This window comes from Mytilus californianus, unplaced genomic scaffold (assembly GCF_021869535.1).
Source record: "Mytilus californianus isolate M0D057914Y unplaced genomic scaffold, xbMytCali1.0.p SCAF_9, whole genome shotgun sequence".
Taxonomy (NCBI): Eukaryota; Metazoa; Mollusca; class Bivalvia; order Mytilida; family Mytilidae; genus Mytilus; species Mytilus californianus.
Window position 1 is genome coordinate 15,477,638 of NW_026262745.1, and position 18,393 is coordinate 15,496,030.

The 18,393-nt window shown below is 31.9% G+C and overlaps 1 protein-coding gene across 2 annotated transcripts in view; it reads left to right on the top strand.

Annotated features, from left to right (window-relative positions):
* The window catches only part of LOC127714859 (aminopeptidase B-like), a 30,112-nt gene extending 12,934 nt beyond the window's left edge, over positions 1–17,178 (top strand). For both annotated transcript variants that reach the window (XM_052220892.1, XM_052220891.1), the window contains exons 8-14: positions 455–574; positions 999–1,178; positions 2,825–2,901; positions 4,838–4,973; positions 10,434–10,577; positions 14,229–14,313; positions 16,789–17,178. In XM_052220892.1, coding sequence (XP_052076852.1) covers positions 455–574; positions 999–1,178; positions 2,825–2,901; positions 4,838–4,973; positions 10,434–10,577; positions 14,229–14,313; positions 16,789–16,937 — 891 coding nt within the window. In that variant the 3' untranslated portion in view covers positions 16,938–17,178. The remainder of the gene's footprint in view (positions 1–454; positions 575–998; positions 1,179–2,824; positions 2,902–4,837; positions 4,974–10,433; positions 10,578–14,228; positions 14,314–16,788) is intronic.
* Positions 17,179–18,393: the final 1,215 nt, after the last annotated feature.

Sequence of the window (18,393 nt, forward strand, 5' to 3'; positions counted from 1 at the left end):
TTCAATACCTGTGCTGTTGTGGCCAACCAGATATAATGCAGCTTTTCAACACACCATTTTTAAGGCATAGCCATTCTGAATTATGTCTGTGTTGCTATCTAAAAAAGCTTTGAACACAAGATGATACGATGAAATAGATTAGTGTAGTGTATTTTTATAGAACACCAATGTCTTTGTGATATATAGAATAATGATAAAATATACCACTCATCACATAAATTATTGTAATATTGAAATTAAAAAAAATATATATAGTAAGTCCCTTTGTCCTGATCTTTTTACCTCATGAATCATATCAGTCCTTGAGTTAAAGCTGTCAGCCTTGTAATGTTAGACTCTGGCTGATATAAACATTTCATACAATAGTTTATTAAAAGATGAATTTTATGGTATTAAGCATTAAGAACATTGAAAAATATTTCTAGGGTTTTACCATGTTGAAAAATATTTCTAGGGTTTCACCATGTTTGCACAGAGAAGAATAATGGATAAATTGTTTGGTACTGCATACACATGTTTAGAAGCTGAGACTGGCCTAGCATTACTACGACAACACATGGATGATTCAGGGGAGGTAATTATGCAAAAATTTATATAATAATTCAGATGTATTTTGAAATCAAAATGCCACCAAAATATCAAAAGACATCTAGATTTCATAACTTTGTATGTGTTCAAAATTTGCATATTTTTTTCATAATATTTTCCAATTGAATGTTTTCATGCGTTGCACTATGAAGGTAATATTTGTGTATAGTTTTGTATCTAGATTTTATGTGTACCTGCCATGAAACAGGAGAGAAATGAGTTGCATGATACACACGTACAACATAATATTCTATTTTTGAGACAATTTCATGTATATTCAAGCAATTTTAATAAATACTGAATTTGAATGCATTGTTATTTTATTCTGATACAAAAACATATTGAATGTTTCAACAGAACTAGGTGTTTTAGTCATAGGTTGAGTAATATTCTATTTTCCTCATCTACAGGAACATCCACTGAACAGATTACGAGTAATCATAGAACCTGGTGTTGACCCTGATGACACATACAATGAAACACCATATGAAAAAGGATATTGCTTTGTGTCATATCTTCAGCATCTTGTGGGAGATGTGGACAAATTTGACAACTTTCTCAAATCTTATGTGAAGAAATTTCAATTTAAGGTTTGTGTACTGGTACAATATGGATGAAGTATAAAAATTGTATGCAAATGAAAATATAAGTACATGTATTAATACCAACATACTTATTGTTGAAGTGGCTGTATGGTGACCTCCAGTTGCTAAAATCTGTCATTTGGTCTTTGATCTCATTTTTCAATCATGCAGCATTTTCTTATTTTTATATGGCATAAGAGAGTTGTTTCTTGCACCCTTGACATTGTTGTATGAAATATGTAGGTGATATTTCAGTGTAATAGTTGTGTTGTCAGCAGATAGAATACTCACCATTCTAGTTTAGTCAAAGCAAAGTTCATGGTTGAGTCCAGAAGCCTTGTCAGTAGTTATCAATGCCTTTTAATTTTGATGTTTAATTGTGGGATACCGGGTATGTAGTCAACTTTCACATTTTCTTAATTTCTTAGGTCTGATATGCCTTTTTGAGCTTGCTATATGATGTGGCATATTAAATCAAAAAGAAGGTAATCTCTCAATGATTTTGTTTATTTTGAAATCAGATGTTGTTATATTGAATGAATTTCTGTGTCATTTGGTCTCTTGTGGAGAGTTGTCTCATTGGCACATCTTCTTTTTTATATATAAATGTATAAATGTACAATTGCCTTTGTATAGAGTGGCATCTCTGTATGGACACAGGTTATGGAATATGATCTAGAATAACAATGCAAGTGTAGTTTGTTTTAGACTTTTCTTTAAATTAATTAGAAATTATTCAGAAATAAAAAGTTTTTAATTTTCTTAAGTTTTATGTGGAATTTTGTGTAATGTCCTTGCTGAAAAGTTCTCAGATGTGTGCAATATTTGCAAACTAATGATTTTTTTTGTCTCGACTGCAACGAAATCGCAGAAAGCAAGACATAGTGATGGCTTTTTGACAACAACAATGGCTCTGGCGTCAATAATTGTTAAGTTTTCTGCTTAAGTTAGCTTGATAGGATCTACTTATGATAGATCAATGATATTTTATATGAATTGCATTACTATCAGTACATATCAGATTGATACTATTTTGAGGCCCTGCTCCCTAGGACATGGTCCAGTGACTTTAACTTAATTAGCAACTTTTAATGTTAAATTTTCTGCTTAAGTAAGTTTGATAGGATCTACTTGTGATAGATGAATGATATTTTGTATGCAGTTGCATTACTATCAGTACATATCAGTTTGATGACTATTACTTGGCCCTGCCCCCTAGGACATGGTCCAGTGACTTTGAATTAATTAGCAATTTTCAATGTTAAGTTTTTCTGCTTAAGTTAGTTTGATAGGATTTACTTGTGATAGATCAATGATATATCGTATGAAGTTGCATTACTATCTGTTCAAATGAGTTTGATGACTATTTCGAGGCCCTGGGACATGGTCCATAGACTTTAAATTAATTAGCAATTTTCAATGTTAAGTTTTCTGCTTAAGTAATATTGATAGGAACTACTTCACAATAAAAACGATATTTTCTTTAAAGTTACATGGCAGTTTGTCGATCATTTTCAGGCCCTGCCCACTAGATCATGGTCCAGTGACTGAATTTATAAGCAATGTTGCTGTCCATCAGATTGTCTTTTTCTGAATTTTATGCTGAAAGGCGATTTCATATCTCTGTGTCAACAGTTTATTTATAATTTCAGAGCTTGGTAGCAGAAGATACTTTAGAATTCTTTTTTGAATCGTTTCCAGAATTAAAAAGTAAACAAGTAGATAAAAAGTAAGTATAGTTTAGGTCATTAATCATTAAACCATGAGCCAAAGAAACACACAAGTTGGATTTGTTGTCCTTGGAATACATTTATTATTTATAGTTTCAAATTATTTTTGAGGTTCCCTTCAACAAAGCATGGGCTTTTTCATTTCATTACATAATGGTTCTTCTGAAGTAAAGGAACTCCTTCTATATCCTGAAAACCGTTATGTCACCAAACTTCTGCATACTGCAGTAGTTTAAGCCATTTTGCACTTATTCATTTTTTTCTACGTCTTTTATGCTTTTCTTTGAATTGAAAGAGTCTTATCATTATGTGTATGAGTTAACAAAATATAAATTGTGAGCTCAATTCATAATGTATATATACACAGTCAAATTTTGTTGACGGGAAATTAACGTGAAATCATTTGAAATTAACGTGAATATCACATGAGCAAAATTTGACTGTGTATAGATTCCACCACTACAGCCAGTGTTATATGATATTTCTCTGCTCAAGGCAGTTAACTTTTCAAATCTTTTCAAATCTAAATGTAAAAATTCAACTGTCAAGAATGGATGAATATCATATTACACAAGACTTGGTGTTAGCATCTGTGTCTCTAATAAATTTTAGATGATGTGTATGCAAACTTTATCTTTCATTTTCAATGATCTCTAAAAAAGATGTGCTCTTTCTATGTGACATCATCAGGCATTGTCGCCTTTTTAACTCACCTGGCCCAAAGGGCCAAGTGAGCTTTTCTCATCACTTGGCGTCCGTCGTCGTCGTCTGTCGTCGTCGTCCGTCGTCGATGTCCGTTGTCGTTAGCTTTTTACAAAAATCTTCTCCTCTGAAACCACTGGGCCAAATTTAACCAAACTTGGCAACAATCATCATTAGGGTGTCTAGTTTAAAAAATGTGTCCGATGACCCTGCCAACCAACCAAGATGGCCACCATGGCTAAAAATAGAACATAAGGGTAAAATGTAGATTTTGGCTTATATCTCTGAAACCAAAGCATTTAGAGTAAATCTGACATGGGGTAAAACTGATTATCAGGTCAAGATCTATCTGCCCTGAAATTTTCAGACAAATCTGACAACCTGTTGTTGGGTTGCTGCCCCTTTTAAGGAAATTTTGCAGTTTTTGGTTATTATCTTGAATATTATTATAGATAGAGATAAACTGTAAACAGCAATAATGTTCAGCAAAGTAAGATCTACAAATAAGTTGTCATTGACCAAAATTGTCAGTCGACCCCTTTAGGAGTTATTGCCCTTAATAGTCAATTTTTAACAATTTTTTGTAAATTTTTGTAATCTTTTACAAAAACTTCTTCTCTGAAACTACTTAGACAAATTTAATCATACTTGGCCATAATCATTATTAGGGTATCTATTTTGAAAAATTTGTCCGATGACCCCGCCTTCCAACCATCATGGCCGACGTTAAAAAATAGAACATAGGGGTAAAATGCAGTTTTTGGTTTATATCTCTGAAACTAAAGCATTTAGAGCAAATCTGACAGGTGGCAAAAATTTTCATCAGATTTAGATTTATCTGCCCTGAAATTTTCAGACGAATCCGACAACCCGTTGTTGGGTTGCTGCCCCTCAGTTAGTAATTTTACAAAAATTTTGCAGTTTTTGTTATTATCTTAGATATCATTATAATATCTAATATCTAATACTATTAATTATGATTTTAACCTTATTTTACATGATTTCCAAAGCATCAGTAAATACAGGTGAGCGACACAGGCTCCTGAGAGCCTCTAGTTTTATAAAGTCACAATAACAAAAGCAGGGGAAAGCAAGAAAATATGACGTCATAATCACATTTTGACCAATGAGATTTAACAAAGCACATGTTAAGAATAATCAACAGGTTGAAAACAGAATAAATCTGCTAAGAATTAGAGAAATATTTAGACTGTCAATTTTTTATATTCACAGAGAAGGATTTGAGTTTGATAAATGGTTAAACACTCCTGGATGGCCACCATATGTTCCAGATTTATCTGCTGGTAAGGAATTGACAAAGCCTGCAGAAGAACTTGCCAACTACTGGGCTGGAGAAACAAAGACAGGAGTAAGTAAGATGTACAACAAGACTACAAAATATGATTCTGTGATTGTTGGTTAGACAGCTTTATTTTTGAAACAATATATAGTTAATAAAATTTTCTTACAAGAGATAAGATTTTGCTAGCTATTATATAGGGGTTTATATACTGTAAATTCAGAAATTTGCACTTGCATTAATACTGCAATTGTTGAACAATAAACACATGGTGTGATTAATTATGGTGATTTCAGGAATTGGTGCTAAGGTAAAATGTAACTAAATTTAAAATGCAAGTTTTTATTTTTTTAATTATAAAAACATTGCAGAAAATTTCTGAATAAACAGTAGTAATTAAGGACATATCCACTAGATTAAACTCATCATGAGATTTTTTCACATAATGGGTAATTACTAATATAGTCCTGATTGATGAGACCATGGAAGTATTATATTGACAGGAACTCCAACAAACCAACTTCAAACGTGTATAGTGCGATGCCGCAAAATCGTTAAGTATCTGTAAAATTAACTCGACATGTCATATAGATGCATGGGTTCCGATCAAATTTTTGGAACCTCGTGATTGATCGTAATTACGGAACATACCGAAATAACCGGATGTGTACTTAATTGTCAAGGAAATGACATTTACTGACCATTTCACTAAATGAAAAATATGTCAGTTTTGACGGGTTTTGCTGCGTAAAAACAAATATAAAATAACAAACAAAATCCCCGCGACTGTTTTCACAAGTCAAATGAAGAGATTAAAAAATACTCACAAGCCATAAACATTTTAGTTTTAGTTACAATCAATTTAAATAGTAAGATTTTTATTCATGAGATGGCTGTTGACTAAACATGCATATCTGTTAAAAATATACATGCTAGGCTTGAAAATCATAAAATTCTTATAAACAGTAAACAGAAAAGTTTTTATCAGCAATCATTATCGCGTTTTACTGCTAACTTTGACAAATATTTTAATTAAGTGTTAAATGAAAGAATTTCCAACAAAAATTTGTTCCAAAAGTTGGTTCCCCGTAGCGGCGGGGCCGGGGAGAGGTTAAAGGGCTTTGAACGGAAAAAATATCATAGATTTTGATTAATTGTTTACTGAAAGTCCGATGGCAAATACTTCATGCAAATCAACAAGAAACAAAAATATAAATTGCTTAACATACAATGTAAGATGTTTCAGAACTGTTAAGCATTTAAACACAGAAATAAATTCAAATTTGATTCCCATGATAAAACTTTTAAGAATAAAAGATATTATACTGCTTAAGGCTCATCATGGTGATCGTTCTTTAAATGCATCCAGAAATATTTAAAGTTAAGCCATTCGCAAAAACAATCTGTCAGACGTCAGAGCAATCTCGGACTAGGTTGAAGGTTTAAGGTTGTTTATAACTTTGGAATTATAATAAAAGGTGTAAAAATTCCGTCTCGTAACCCCGTACATGCTATGTAGAGGTCATCACGTGCGTGTAACTATTAACCTCTATTAGTCTTTAAAGCATATTTGATAAATATGTTAATAACATTTTTCTACATTAAGAAGATAGAGAAAACCATAAATATTTTAGTAACATTCAATAAAAATTTACAACCTTTAACTTAAATTTGAGCTATTCTTTGCCATCTTACACACTACAGGCGCATCACATTATTTTCCACAAACACCCGACTTTAGGTACATGTAGTTTTTAATATTGGATATTTCCCGATTTCCAAGTTCCAATGATTAAAACATATTAAACAAAACTAAAAATAATCTTGCCCTCTTTCTGAATGCAGTTAATTTTCTTATGTCATTCTGCTAAATATGGACCGATTTTTTAGATCGTTTCAGCCTTTGCCTTCATTTATTGAATGGAAACAGGTGTCGTAATTCATGTGGCGATTCACAAATAACCACTGGAGTTTCACGTGATAAGACCAGCTTCAGTTAACAGAACAGGCGAAGGCGGCATCGCAGATACCCCACAAAGGAGTTATCACGTACTTGACAAACTGTGTCGGAACCTTTTATTTTCTTAAAGAAATCAGTGGGATGGGAATGTGCTAATTTTTGGAAAGTTTGCTATAGCTTGCTATAGCTACTTTCCTAAGGCGTCGGACTCAAACTTCCGGTGACAGACCACCGCAAATGTTCTGCTCCAACATAATGTAGTACTAGTGTTTGAATATTGATTCCAGGAAGACGCTTTTGAAATTTTGAGTTTCTACTCTTTTGAAAAGATTACAGCTAAAATAAAACAGGAATGAATGTTCAGCGACAATTCAGATGAATTTAACTTGATTTTGAAAATGAGTATCACAAACACTACTTCGCAGATCTGCCATGCGCTGAAGAGAAAATCAGAAGAAATCTATGTGAGACAGCGTTTCATTCATGAATATTTCATGAATGAACATTTTCCAGCGCTATTTTTACTACGTACGATACTTACAAATGTTTATTATTGAATAAGTAAATGCCCGAGTGTATTGAAAGAATCTGGTGTGATTGACTGAAATGCGAGAACAAGTTGATATTTTGACCAAGGCGTCGGATAATTGACAAGTGATAATGGTTTGATTGAACAATACACAGGTGATAGAATAAAAAATACTCGATAATTATCTGGCTAATGTGTCACGCCAAGGATCAGTAAAGGTAAATACCGGCTTTGATAGAAAAGTGCATTGTTTTTGTCAAAACATCAATCGGAAGGTTTTGATGCCAAAAATCATTTGAAAACTTTTAATTCCATTATTTAAATACTAGCTGTTTCACATTCCAATGTGGATATAAGGACCTTCACTCGTTCAGCATGCTCAAGTGGATCAAACTGACAGCAGAAAACATTGACTCAACGACAATTCGTATCAACTATCATAGCCTCCTAATCAGTGTTACGGTTAACAACTACATTTGTACACAAATTGTTACAAGGATAAGGCTTGTATTAAAAGTAACCGAGTCAGCATCTACTTCTTAGCTCAGTGTATCAAGACAAGTGTTGTAGAAATTATTAACATGATTAAATAACATTTGTCCATGTACTAGCAAAATGACTTTCTTAGTGCTTAACAATGCAGTGGCGGATCTAGAACTTTTTATCCTCACACTTTATTCCTGGGGCAGTTTGATTCTTTAAGATTGACCTATAATTAACAATGTGTCATCCAAACACAGAGGCAATGATTACTAGTATATCAAATGAATGGCTTAAAACCAAAAATCTCAAATGTTATTGCCTAAATGCTAAATTTCACAGCAGCAACTAAAATGTGTTACAGGGTTATAAGCACCTCTATGAATCTAGTGTATATATAAACTTTTTATTCCTGTGGTCATACTGCTATTATTATGCCCCCACCGTATTGAGTTTTATCCTTGTTCTTCTGTAAGTATGTACGTCCCTTACTTGTACGTACGTCCGTAAATCCCTAAATTGGTTTCTGTTTTCTTACTTGAGTTTGCCTGAACCAAATTGTATGAAACTTATACGCAATGCTTATTACCACAAAACACAAGTCAAATTTGAATTTTGGGGGCGTCACTTTTACCATTCTAGAGTTATATGCTCCTTTACAAATAGAAAAGTTGCTGGAATTTTTAGTTTCTGTTCTCTAACTTTAGTTTGTCTTAACCAAATGTTATGAAACTTACACACAATGCTCATTACAACAAAACACTGATCAAATTTGAATTTTGGGGGCGTCAGTTATACCGTTCTAGAGTTACGCCCCTTTACAAATGTAAAAATTGCTGAATTTTTTCGTTTCCGCTATCTTACTTTAGTTCGCTCAACCAAATGTTATGAAACTTATACACAATACTTTTAACCATAAAACCAAGATCAAGTTTGAATTTAGGTGGAGTCATTTTTAGATCACCTGGCCCAAAGGGCCAAGTGAGCTTTTCTCATCACTTGGCGTCCGTCGTCCGTCGTCTGTTAACTTTTACAAAAATCTTTTCCTCTGAAACTACAAAGCTAAATTTAACCAAATTTGGCCACAATCATCACTAGGGTATTTAGTTTTGAAAATGTGTTTGATGACCCGGTCCGCCAACCAAGATGGCCGACATGGCTAAAAATAGAACATAGGGGTAAAATGCAGTTTTTGGCTTATATCTCTGAAACCAAAGCATTTATAGCAATTCTTACAAGGGGGTTAAATTGTTTATCAGGTCAATTTCTATCTGCTCTGAAATTTTCAGACGAACCAGACAACCCGTTGTTGGGTTGCTAACCCTTAATTGGTTATTTTAATGAAATTTTGCAGTTTTTGGTTATCTTGAATATTATTATAGATAGAGATAAACTGTAAACGGCAATAATGTTCAGCAAAGTAAGATCTACAAATAAGTCAACATGAACAAAATTGTCAGTTGACCCCTTAAGGAGTTATTGCCCTTTAGAGTCAATTTCTTAACAATTTTTCGTAAATTTTTGTAATCTTTTACAAAAATCTTCTCCTCTGAAACTACTGAGACAAATTTATCTAAACTTGGCCACAATTATCATAAGGGTTTATAGTTTCAAAAACGTGTCCGATGACCCCGCCCACAAACCAAGATGGCCGACATGGCTAAAAATAGTACATAGGGGTAAAATCCAGTTTTTGGCTTATATCTCTGAAACCAAAGCATTTAGAGCAATCTGACATGGGGTTAATATGCTAATCAGGTTGAGATCTATCTGCACTGAAATTTTCAGATGAATCAGACAACCCGTTGTTGGGTAATTGGTAATTTTAAGGAAATTTTGCCGTTTTTGGTTATCTTGAATATTATTATAGATAGAGATAAACTGTAAACAGCAATAATGTACAGCAAAGTAAGATCTACAAATAGGTCTGCATGACCAAAATGGTCAATTGACCCCTTTATGAGTTATTGTCCTTTATAGTCAAATTTTAACAATTTTCATAAATTTTGTAAATTTTTGTAATTTTTTACAAAATATTTTCCTCTGAAACTGAAAGTTCATTATTTGAAATAATACACATCTATAACCTATTTGAAATAATACACATCTATAACCTATTTGAAATAATACACATCTATAACCTATTTGAAATAATACACATCTACAGTTGCAAACTTTCCAGAGGTGCTATCCTGCACTTTGATTCGTTTGAGTTCCTGTCGATTTAATACTTCCATGATGAGACTGAATTTGTTTTCATGGAAATACAGGGTAAAATAGGGATGATTTTTCCAACTTGCCAACATATTATTTTAACACTGTAACTCCATACGATGTAGTGAGCAATAATTTGCTAGTTCTTAATACAGATTATGGAAAATGGATAATATGTCCTTCAATAGCAGTAACTTATTTAATGAAGAGGAATTCATTGGGCCTAAAGCTCGTTAGCTTTGATGTATATTTATTTAATTTGAAAGATGTATTTTAGATTTTTAAACAATTTCTGAATGAAGGGAGGAAACCCATTTGCATTTTAAAATGTGAACATTTATTTCAGGGTGACACAGATATAACTAAATGGAAGACATATCAAGTTCTTCATTTCTTGGACAAAGTCCTGGAGAAAGCTAGTGTACCTGACAGTTCTATTAAAAAGATGGTTGAACAATACCCAGCCATTTCACAGACACATAATGCTGAGGTTCGATAAGTTTAATTATGAATTTATTTATAAATAAACAAATTTACTATTTTTAATTCTTCATGAATTACAGTTTCTGTGATAAGGTCTATTTTACTTACAAGAGAAATGTGGAGAGTTGTTTTCTATGCAAAATTCTCTTCTTAATACCAACAGGATCAAAGGATTTTTGTATATATATATAAATATATTTGTTTTTTATGGTAAAACATAATTTTCAGCAGTCATTTTACATATTAATTGTGCCTTTCAAAGGTTGTCATTTTCAGAAACAAATTATGTAAGCTTGATTTTTGACTCATCTGCAATGAAAGTATGTTTATAATTTTAAAATTTTTAGATGCCTTAATTGCAATGCAGGTTCCTTATGCATATCAGATTTCTGCAGGTGTAATACCACCAAATCATGGTACGTCACATTCGGTTGCATACGAAAATAGGTAGAAAAAAAATATTCCCTTGAATTTGACAGTTGTAGGTAATTGATCCTACATTTCATTGCATTAAAACATTTCTGGGTCATAAACATATATCTTGGGTATTTCAAAGCACCATTATTTATTTATTTGGGGTTTCTATAGAATATTTTGGAAACTTGAGGTTACATGGTTACTAAAGCTTGTACACAGGTTAAAAAAGAGGAAAAATTTGATTGGTTTACTTCCAGTGATGGTTATTTTCTTATATGCAATGAAATGTTATGTGAAATTTTTTGGTCGTATATTGGTATCACGTTGTCGTCAGAGTCGTCGGAAGACAGATGGTTTCCGGATAATAACTTTAGTATAAGTAAATAGAAATCAATAAAAGTTTAACACAAGGTTTATAACCACAAAAGGAAGGTTGGGATTGACTTTGGGGGTTATGGTTCCAAAGGTTTAGGAATTAGGGGCCAAAAAAGGGGCCCAAATAAGCATTTTTGCAGTTTCCAGACAATAACTTGTGTTTAAGTGTATGAATCTCTCTGAAATTATACCACAAGTTTCCATACAACAAAGGGATGGTTATGGCTCAAACCATTTAGCAATTAGGGGCAAAAAAGGGGGAAAAACAAGGGTTTTTATGGTTAAAGGACAATTTAGACAATTTAAAAGCAGTGTAAGGGAGGTAATCCAATCCATTTAAAGAATACTGTTGTATATATGTTTGATTACCTCCCTTACACTGCTTGTAAATTATGTATTAAGAAATGATGATTGTCTTGAGATGATTAGCAGTAAATTTATTTTTAGAAGTTACTATTAATTAATATTAATTTTAACCATGACTGTATGTCATTTTATATTTTAATATTTTATGATGTATTTAAATGAATAGTTTTAGAAATTTTAATTGAGATTATTTTTGGAATAAGGGAAAGGGGGAGTTGAAAAAAATTTTTTTTGGGGGGGGGGGGGGGGGGGGGGGTAAATAAGAATTTGTGTGGGGGAGGGGGCTACAATTTTTCTCATTTCAGATTTCAGAAATAAAAAAAAAAAATTCTTCAAATATTTTTTTTTTGGGGGGTGGGGTTCAACAGCATAGTGCATTGCACAAAAGCAAAAAATTGAATATAAATTCAAATTATATAACCAATTTTAAGTTCTTTGACTACACTTATTCTGTGTCAGAAACCTATTATGTGTCAAATATTTAATTACAATCCAAATTCAGACCTGTATCAAGCGAGCGAATAATGTGTCCATTTTGGCCGCAACTTTTCAGGGTTGGACATCTGCGGTCGTATCCAGCTGCGCTCAGCGAAGCAATTTATTCTATAGTACTGGACGGGATAAAACTTTACTCATGCCAAGTATTTCTTTATTTCAAACAAAGATAAATTCTGCACAACGTTTTGAAAAGTGCAAATTTAACAAAGACTAATAGGGAAAAATCAATGGTGGTATTACACCTAATATGGGAAGCTGTACATGCATGCACCTTTGACCTTGTGAGTACTGTCATGTGTTAAAATTTCTTGCTATTTAAGTGAAATATTACAAATATTGAAATATTCTGATTGGATTGAGTCTCCAAAACACATTTTATGAGAAAATTTCCTTGAAATAGGACTTTACCATGAATATTAGTTGACAGAACAAGCCATACTTAGAGTTTTGGGGAGCTTTTTCTCCTTATTTCTTATATTCTGCTTTACTAGAAATTTTTTCCTAAGAAATACTTTAATAAATATATAGTTTTAAGTAAATGAAATTATTTTTAAAGCAGTAACAACAAATTATTCACCAAAAGAGAAGCTTTTTATGTCCCTCTCTGGAACGCGGCGTAAATTTAAGTTTTATGTAAGGACTTATTGAAACCTCCTTGGAGACAGTAAACTTTTATACGGATAGTTCATTCAACTTGAATACTTCAATTAATTATTTATTATAACATGTCTATCATAAATGAGTGAAAGTTACCCCAAAATTTTTATTTATTGGTCTAAAAAGTAGAAATTTTGAGGAAATGAGAGGTATAAATGGACCAAAAGAGACATTATAAGGAAGACTTAGAGGTCAATTAGTAGTATTTATCATCCTAAAGTCATCTTTTGTATCATATTCAACTGATTGTAGGCAAATGAGATAAATATTTGATCATTGATTGGTCCACACTATGTTCTATCATGATGCAGCTTGGTTTGGATTTTTCGAAGAAATTTTGCTCGTCGCTGTAGATGTCGTCTTACATTATACTATATTTTTTTTTTCAAACTATTGAACTGATTAGTACAAAACTTGACAGGAATGCTTGAAATAACCAGTATTACAAAGGAAAAAAGTCACATTCAGTTTATTTAACAAAAAAGTCTTCTTTAGGTGTAATACCACCAAATCATAGTACGTCTCATCCGGTTGCATACGAAAATAGGTCGAAAAAAATATTCCCTTGAATTTGACAGTTGTAGGTTGATTGATTGTTGGTGTTTTAACGCCACTTTTGGGCTATTTCGTGGCGGCCAGTTTTTATTGGTGGAGGAAGCCGGAGTGCCCGGAGAAAACCACCGACCTTCGATAGGAAAACTGACAATCCTAGTCAATTAAGATTGGAGTCGAGTGCACCCACACGAGCGGGGTTCGAACTCACAACCTCAGTGTTGACTGGCTAGTGATTACAGTAGTAGAACTACTTAGACCACTTGGCCACCGAGGACAGTTGTAGGTAATTGATCCTACATTTCATTGCAGTAAAACATTTTTGGGTCATAAACATATATCTTGGGTATTTCAAAGCACCATTATTTTTTTATTTGGGATTTCTATAGAATATTTTGGAAACTTGAGGTTACATGGTTACTAAAGCTTGTACACAGGTTAAAAAAGGGGGAAAATTTAATTGGTTAACTTCCAGTGATGGTTATTTTCTTATATGCAATGAAATGTTATGTGAAATTTTTTCTATAGTACTGGACAGGATAAAACTTTACTCATGCCAAGTATTTCCTTATTTGAAACAAAGATAAATTCTGCAGAACTTTTTGAAAAGTGCAAATTCAACAAAGACTAATAGGGGAAAATCAATGGTGGTATTACACCTGCAATTGTTAATGATTTGATAATATTTTGAATTTTTTAACCAGTAACTTTTTTTTAATTAATTGAATGACCCAAGCTCTATGTATTCTGAATCTGAGTGATTTGCTGATAAATGTCTATTCTTTTATTACAGGTACGTCTAAGATGGTCACAGATCAACATAAAGAACAACTACATACAAGATATTCCAAACATTAGGGCCTTCTTGATCAGCCAAGGTAAGAATATTATTATGTGGATAATGGGGTCAGATTTTTAAGGTGGGCAATGGTACAACGTCTGAAATAATTTTGTTTATTCAAACATATTTGTTAACCGGATTTTCGAAGGAAATATTGGTTATTGATTTGGGGATGTACGGGCGGGCGGGCGGGCGGACGGACGGACGTGCGGCTGCCAAACAGTGTCTCCTCAATAACATGAAAACTCTTTGACAATTTTTTTTCAAATTTGGATATGTTGTTACATGTGACAAACTGAAGGTCAAGTTCAATTTTCACGATTTTAGCTTTTCTCCTTGTTGAGTTATCGCCCTTTTTAATATCCAAAAGTGGTATTTTTAATGTGATTGAGTTATTTCTCTTTGAACAGAAATGATATATTATATATTTGAAGTTTGATTACACTAACCTGACTAATTTTCACATCTTGATAGATAAGAGCATCTGGTAAATGTCTCACACAATTACAATTGGATTGACAGATTTATTTGAAAATTTTCTGTTTTCTAAGTGTTGATGACTATAAGCTATATAGGACTGTATAAATAAAGTTAGAAATTACTGTTCATTATTAGACATTTTGAAGATAATTACAGATAAGTTTTATAGATTTTTAAAAGTCATTGTATTAATGATAAATAAAATTTTGAATTTTTTTCTTTTCTCTGGTAAATTGTTTGAAGAATTTTGTGGTAGGTTGGTTTGTTATTCTGTAAAAACTAATTTTCTGTATGCTTTATATATTTTTTTATAAAGTGAACTACTTTAATAAGATAATAATCTATTTTTATTATAGGATATATTTCATTACATTTAAAATTGTTGACATTGATAAGTTGCAGATCTGTATTAGTTTGTGATAAATGAAAGAAAAATATTTGGAACTATTAATTATATTTGATTATAATTTTAAAATAGATATACATTGTGTTACATCATATCTTATTTTAGAGAATTATTAATCATGAATCATATCTAATGTAGAGTACTACATGTATGTTAAACCATATTTCTGTTCAAAGGGAAATAACTCAAACTTACTCCATGAACCAGTAATGATAAAATCAAAATTTCATTACTGCAAATACAGAAATTATTACGTGCTTTTATTATTGTGAATTTTAAAGAAGGGACACGAACGAGAGATTTATTATTGCGATTTCAGGAAAATCTGAATACACTTTTAAGTATCAGATATCAGAATGCGAGTTCTTATTATTGCGATTATCACCCATTCGCATTATTCGCATTAAAAAAAACCTCGCAATAATTTCTGAATTTACAGTATAACTATTTTTTTTTTATTTAGAAGGATGCAAAAGTCATGATTTTGAAGGACACCTGTAATAACTTTGCCTAAAACTAAGTTTGCATGATAAACATGAATGATGTGAACTCCATAGTTTGTTTAACTGACAATAGTCTCATTGCATTTTAGTAGTCTGTCTAACATCTACTTACATCTACTTTCAAGAATTTTTGTTTGTTAATAATCATCTATGATTCATGAACCTAATCTATTGCTTTGTGGATGAGATTTGAATGGTTGATAGTTTGAATGAAACTCAAATATGCCTACACTTGTAACACTTGTATTAAGTATGAGCTCATAATACTCATTATTGCTATTTTACGAAATTTTCCTTTGATCTATTGACTGATAATTTCCTTTCTCAGCACAGTAGAGTGATATGAAAAATTATCACTAGGAACTAAGGGCGCACATGCTGTTGTCAATGTAAACATCAACGTCGTCATAGGCAAAATTATATATTGAAAATAGCGATAAACAGATTATGATTGGTCATCTCAACTCAATTGCTTTTCTCACTTTCAAAGTACCGGCTCAAACGAGAAAATCAATCTTGTTGAGATGACCAATGATAATCTATAAATAAAGAATATCTGCAAGCATAAAAGTCTGCTTACTAGAATGAAGACTCTTCATATCAGGTTAATAAGAAGTGTATATATTTTATAGTTGCCTGTATATATTTGAAGTAGTAATGTTGACTACAGATGGTTTTGGTTTGATATGTCATTTAGTTGCTGTCTTAATGGTGCATTAATAGTATTTTCCCTAAACTCTTTTCTGTAATCAGTAGGTTTACTCTAAAATTATAATTTGAAGCAGGTTATTCCCTTGTTGGGCAGTAGAACTGCATCACAATGGTCTTTTGTCTTCCATCATACTTGTATGTAATCAAACTTGATTATAAAGCTGGAAACATTTATAATTTAAAGTAACACATTGTATTCAATTACTTCACATTATTGTTCTGCACTGCAATGAACAAGCATTTATGCTAGTATATTTTTCCAACAAGAGAAATAATTTGTATTCAATTGTTATGTCTAGTCTTTTTTCGATTTTTGATCTTTACCATGTCATTGTAAGTTTTTTTTTACTTATGAGTTTGAATGTCTCTTTGGTATCTTTAACCTCTCTTATACACTAATGTTTAATTGTAGGAAAACAGAAATACACATTACCTGTATATAAAGCTTTAATGAAGAGTTCTGATGAGATGAAGAAATTTGCCAAGGACGTCTATGAAGAGACAAAGAGTATGCTTCACGTTAATGTCAGAAACTATTTTGAGGAAATTCTGCAGAGATAAATATGTAATTGTACCTGTTTTGTTCCAAAACTGTATTAGGCAATATAATGCATTCAAAAAATAAACTTATTTTTGGACCAGTTATCTAAGACTATTCACAGTAATATTGTGACCAATGATAAACAAATGTGAATAAATATTGGTATAGATATTGGTTTGTCTACAAAACTTAGTAATCTGAATTTGACCAGACAAGGTCTGAGTAATTCTTAATCAGTTTTCTATTAAAGATATATGTCAACTTTTGTTTAAGAAAAACAGAACAAAATTAGCAATTGCAGACTTCGTGGGCTAAATGTTTCTGAAATGGTTCTATGGACCACCGACCTAATATGGATGATGCTAATTTGTAGTCAAGGAGTAGTAAAATATCCCCATCAGTCAGTGAGAGTTCTGTGGGAGGCATTTTCAAGAGGTACATAATACTGGTCAGCTAAGATGATCATTGTAGGAATAAAGGAAACATGAATTTGTATTACTCACCATGCATCCTTTATAATTACTGTTATTTTAATATTTTTAATGATTTCACAAAGTTCTACAGGAGACTTAAAAATAATGTGTACCTTAATGATGTATTGTACTATTGAATATTAGTAACAGGCAAAAGGCAGTTTATGTATGTGAGACAGCAACTCAAAAATGCAACCAAAATACATCTAGAGGTAAACTTTCTGCCTTCAACATTAGACAAATGTGTATACAATTTGTCAAGTTCTAAATCGTCCCAAGTATAGACTAGGAGTAAAACAATGGAATCATGCACCTGCCTTCACCATGAAATTTCCTTAAAGACAAAAGCATAGTTCACTTGTGATCTTACATTGAGGTATGTCAAAGACACCATTTTGTAGTCACAATATCAAAGATATTGACAATAAGAAATAGATATTTATAGCTACCTTATCTTAATCTTAGCCAATTTCAAAGAGTCCTGATGATGCTATTAAAAGTGGATTTAGATACCCATTTGATGTCATCAATATTATTGATATCTTGTTTAAATCAAGTCTTGGACATACCAATATCCATATTTAAAATTTCTGTTATCGATTCTCTCAGTTGACTCTGTTTTCATTTGTCTCTGGTGTCAATATTAACAACATCATTTTATTGTTGACAATTGCAGCTTCTTGTTCACCTGTTGAAGATTTTTTATATCAACAATATTTGAATACTGACATTCCAAATTGACCTTATGATTTGTTTCTCTAAACTAATGTTCTATATATTCATTAACTAAATGGTGATGTCTGTAATATAGGCACTTAAAATTTCCCCTTATTAATTAAAATTAAAATGAACTAACTCTATATTTACTGCTACAGTTATCCACATCTTAATTTGATATTATTTGATAAAGTCAGTTTCGTTATCTATTTAATATCGAATGGACATGCACGATATTGACATCTCATGATTGTCGGAAGTGATTTTCGATGTTAATTCCTTATAA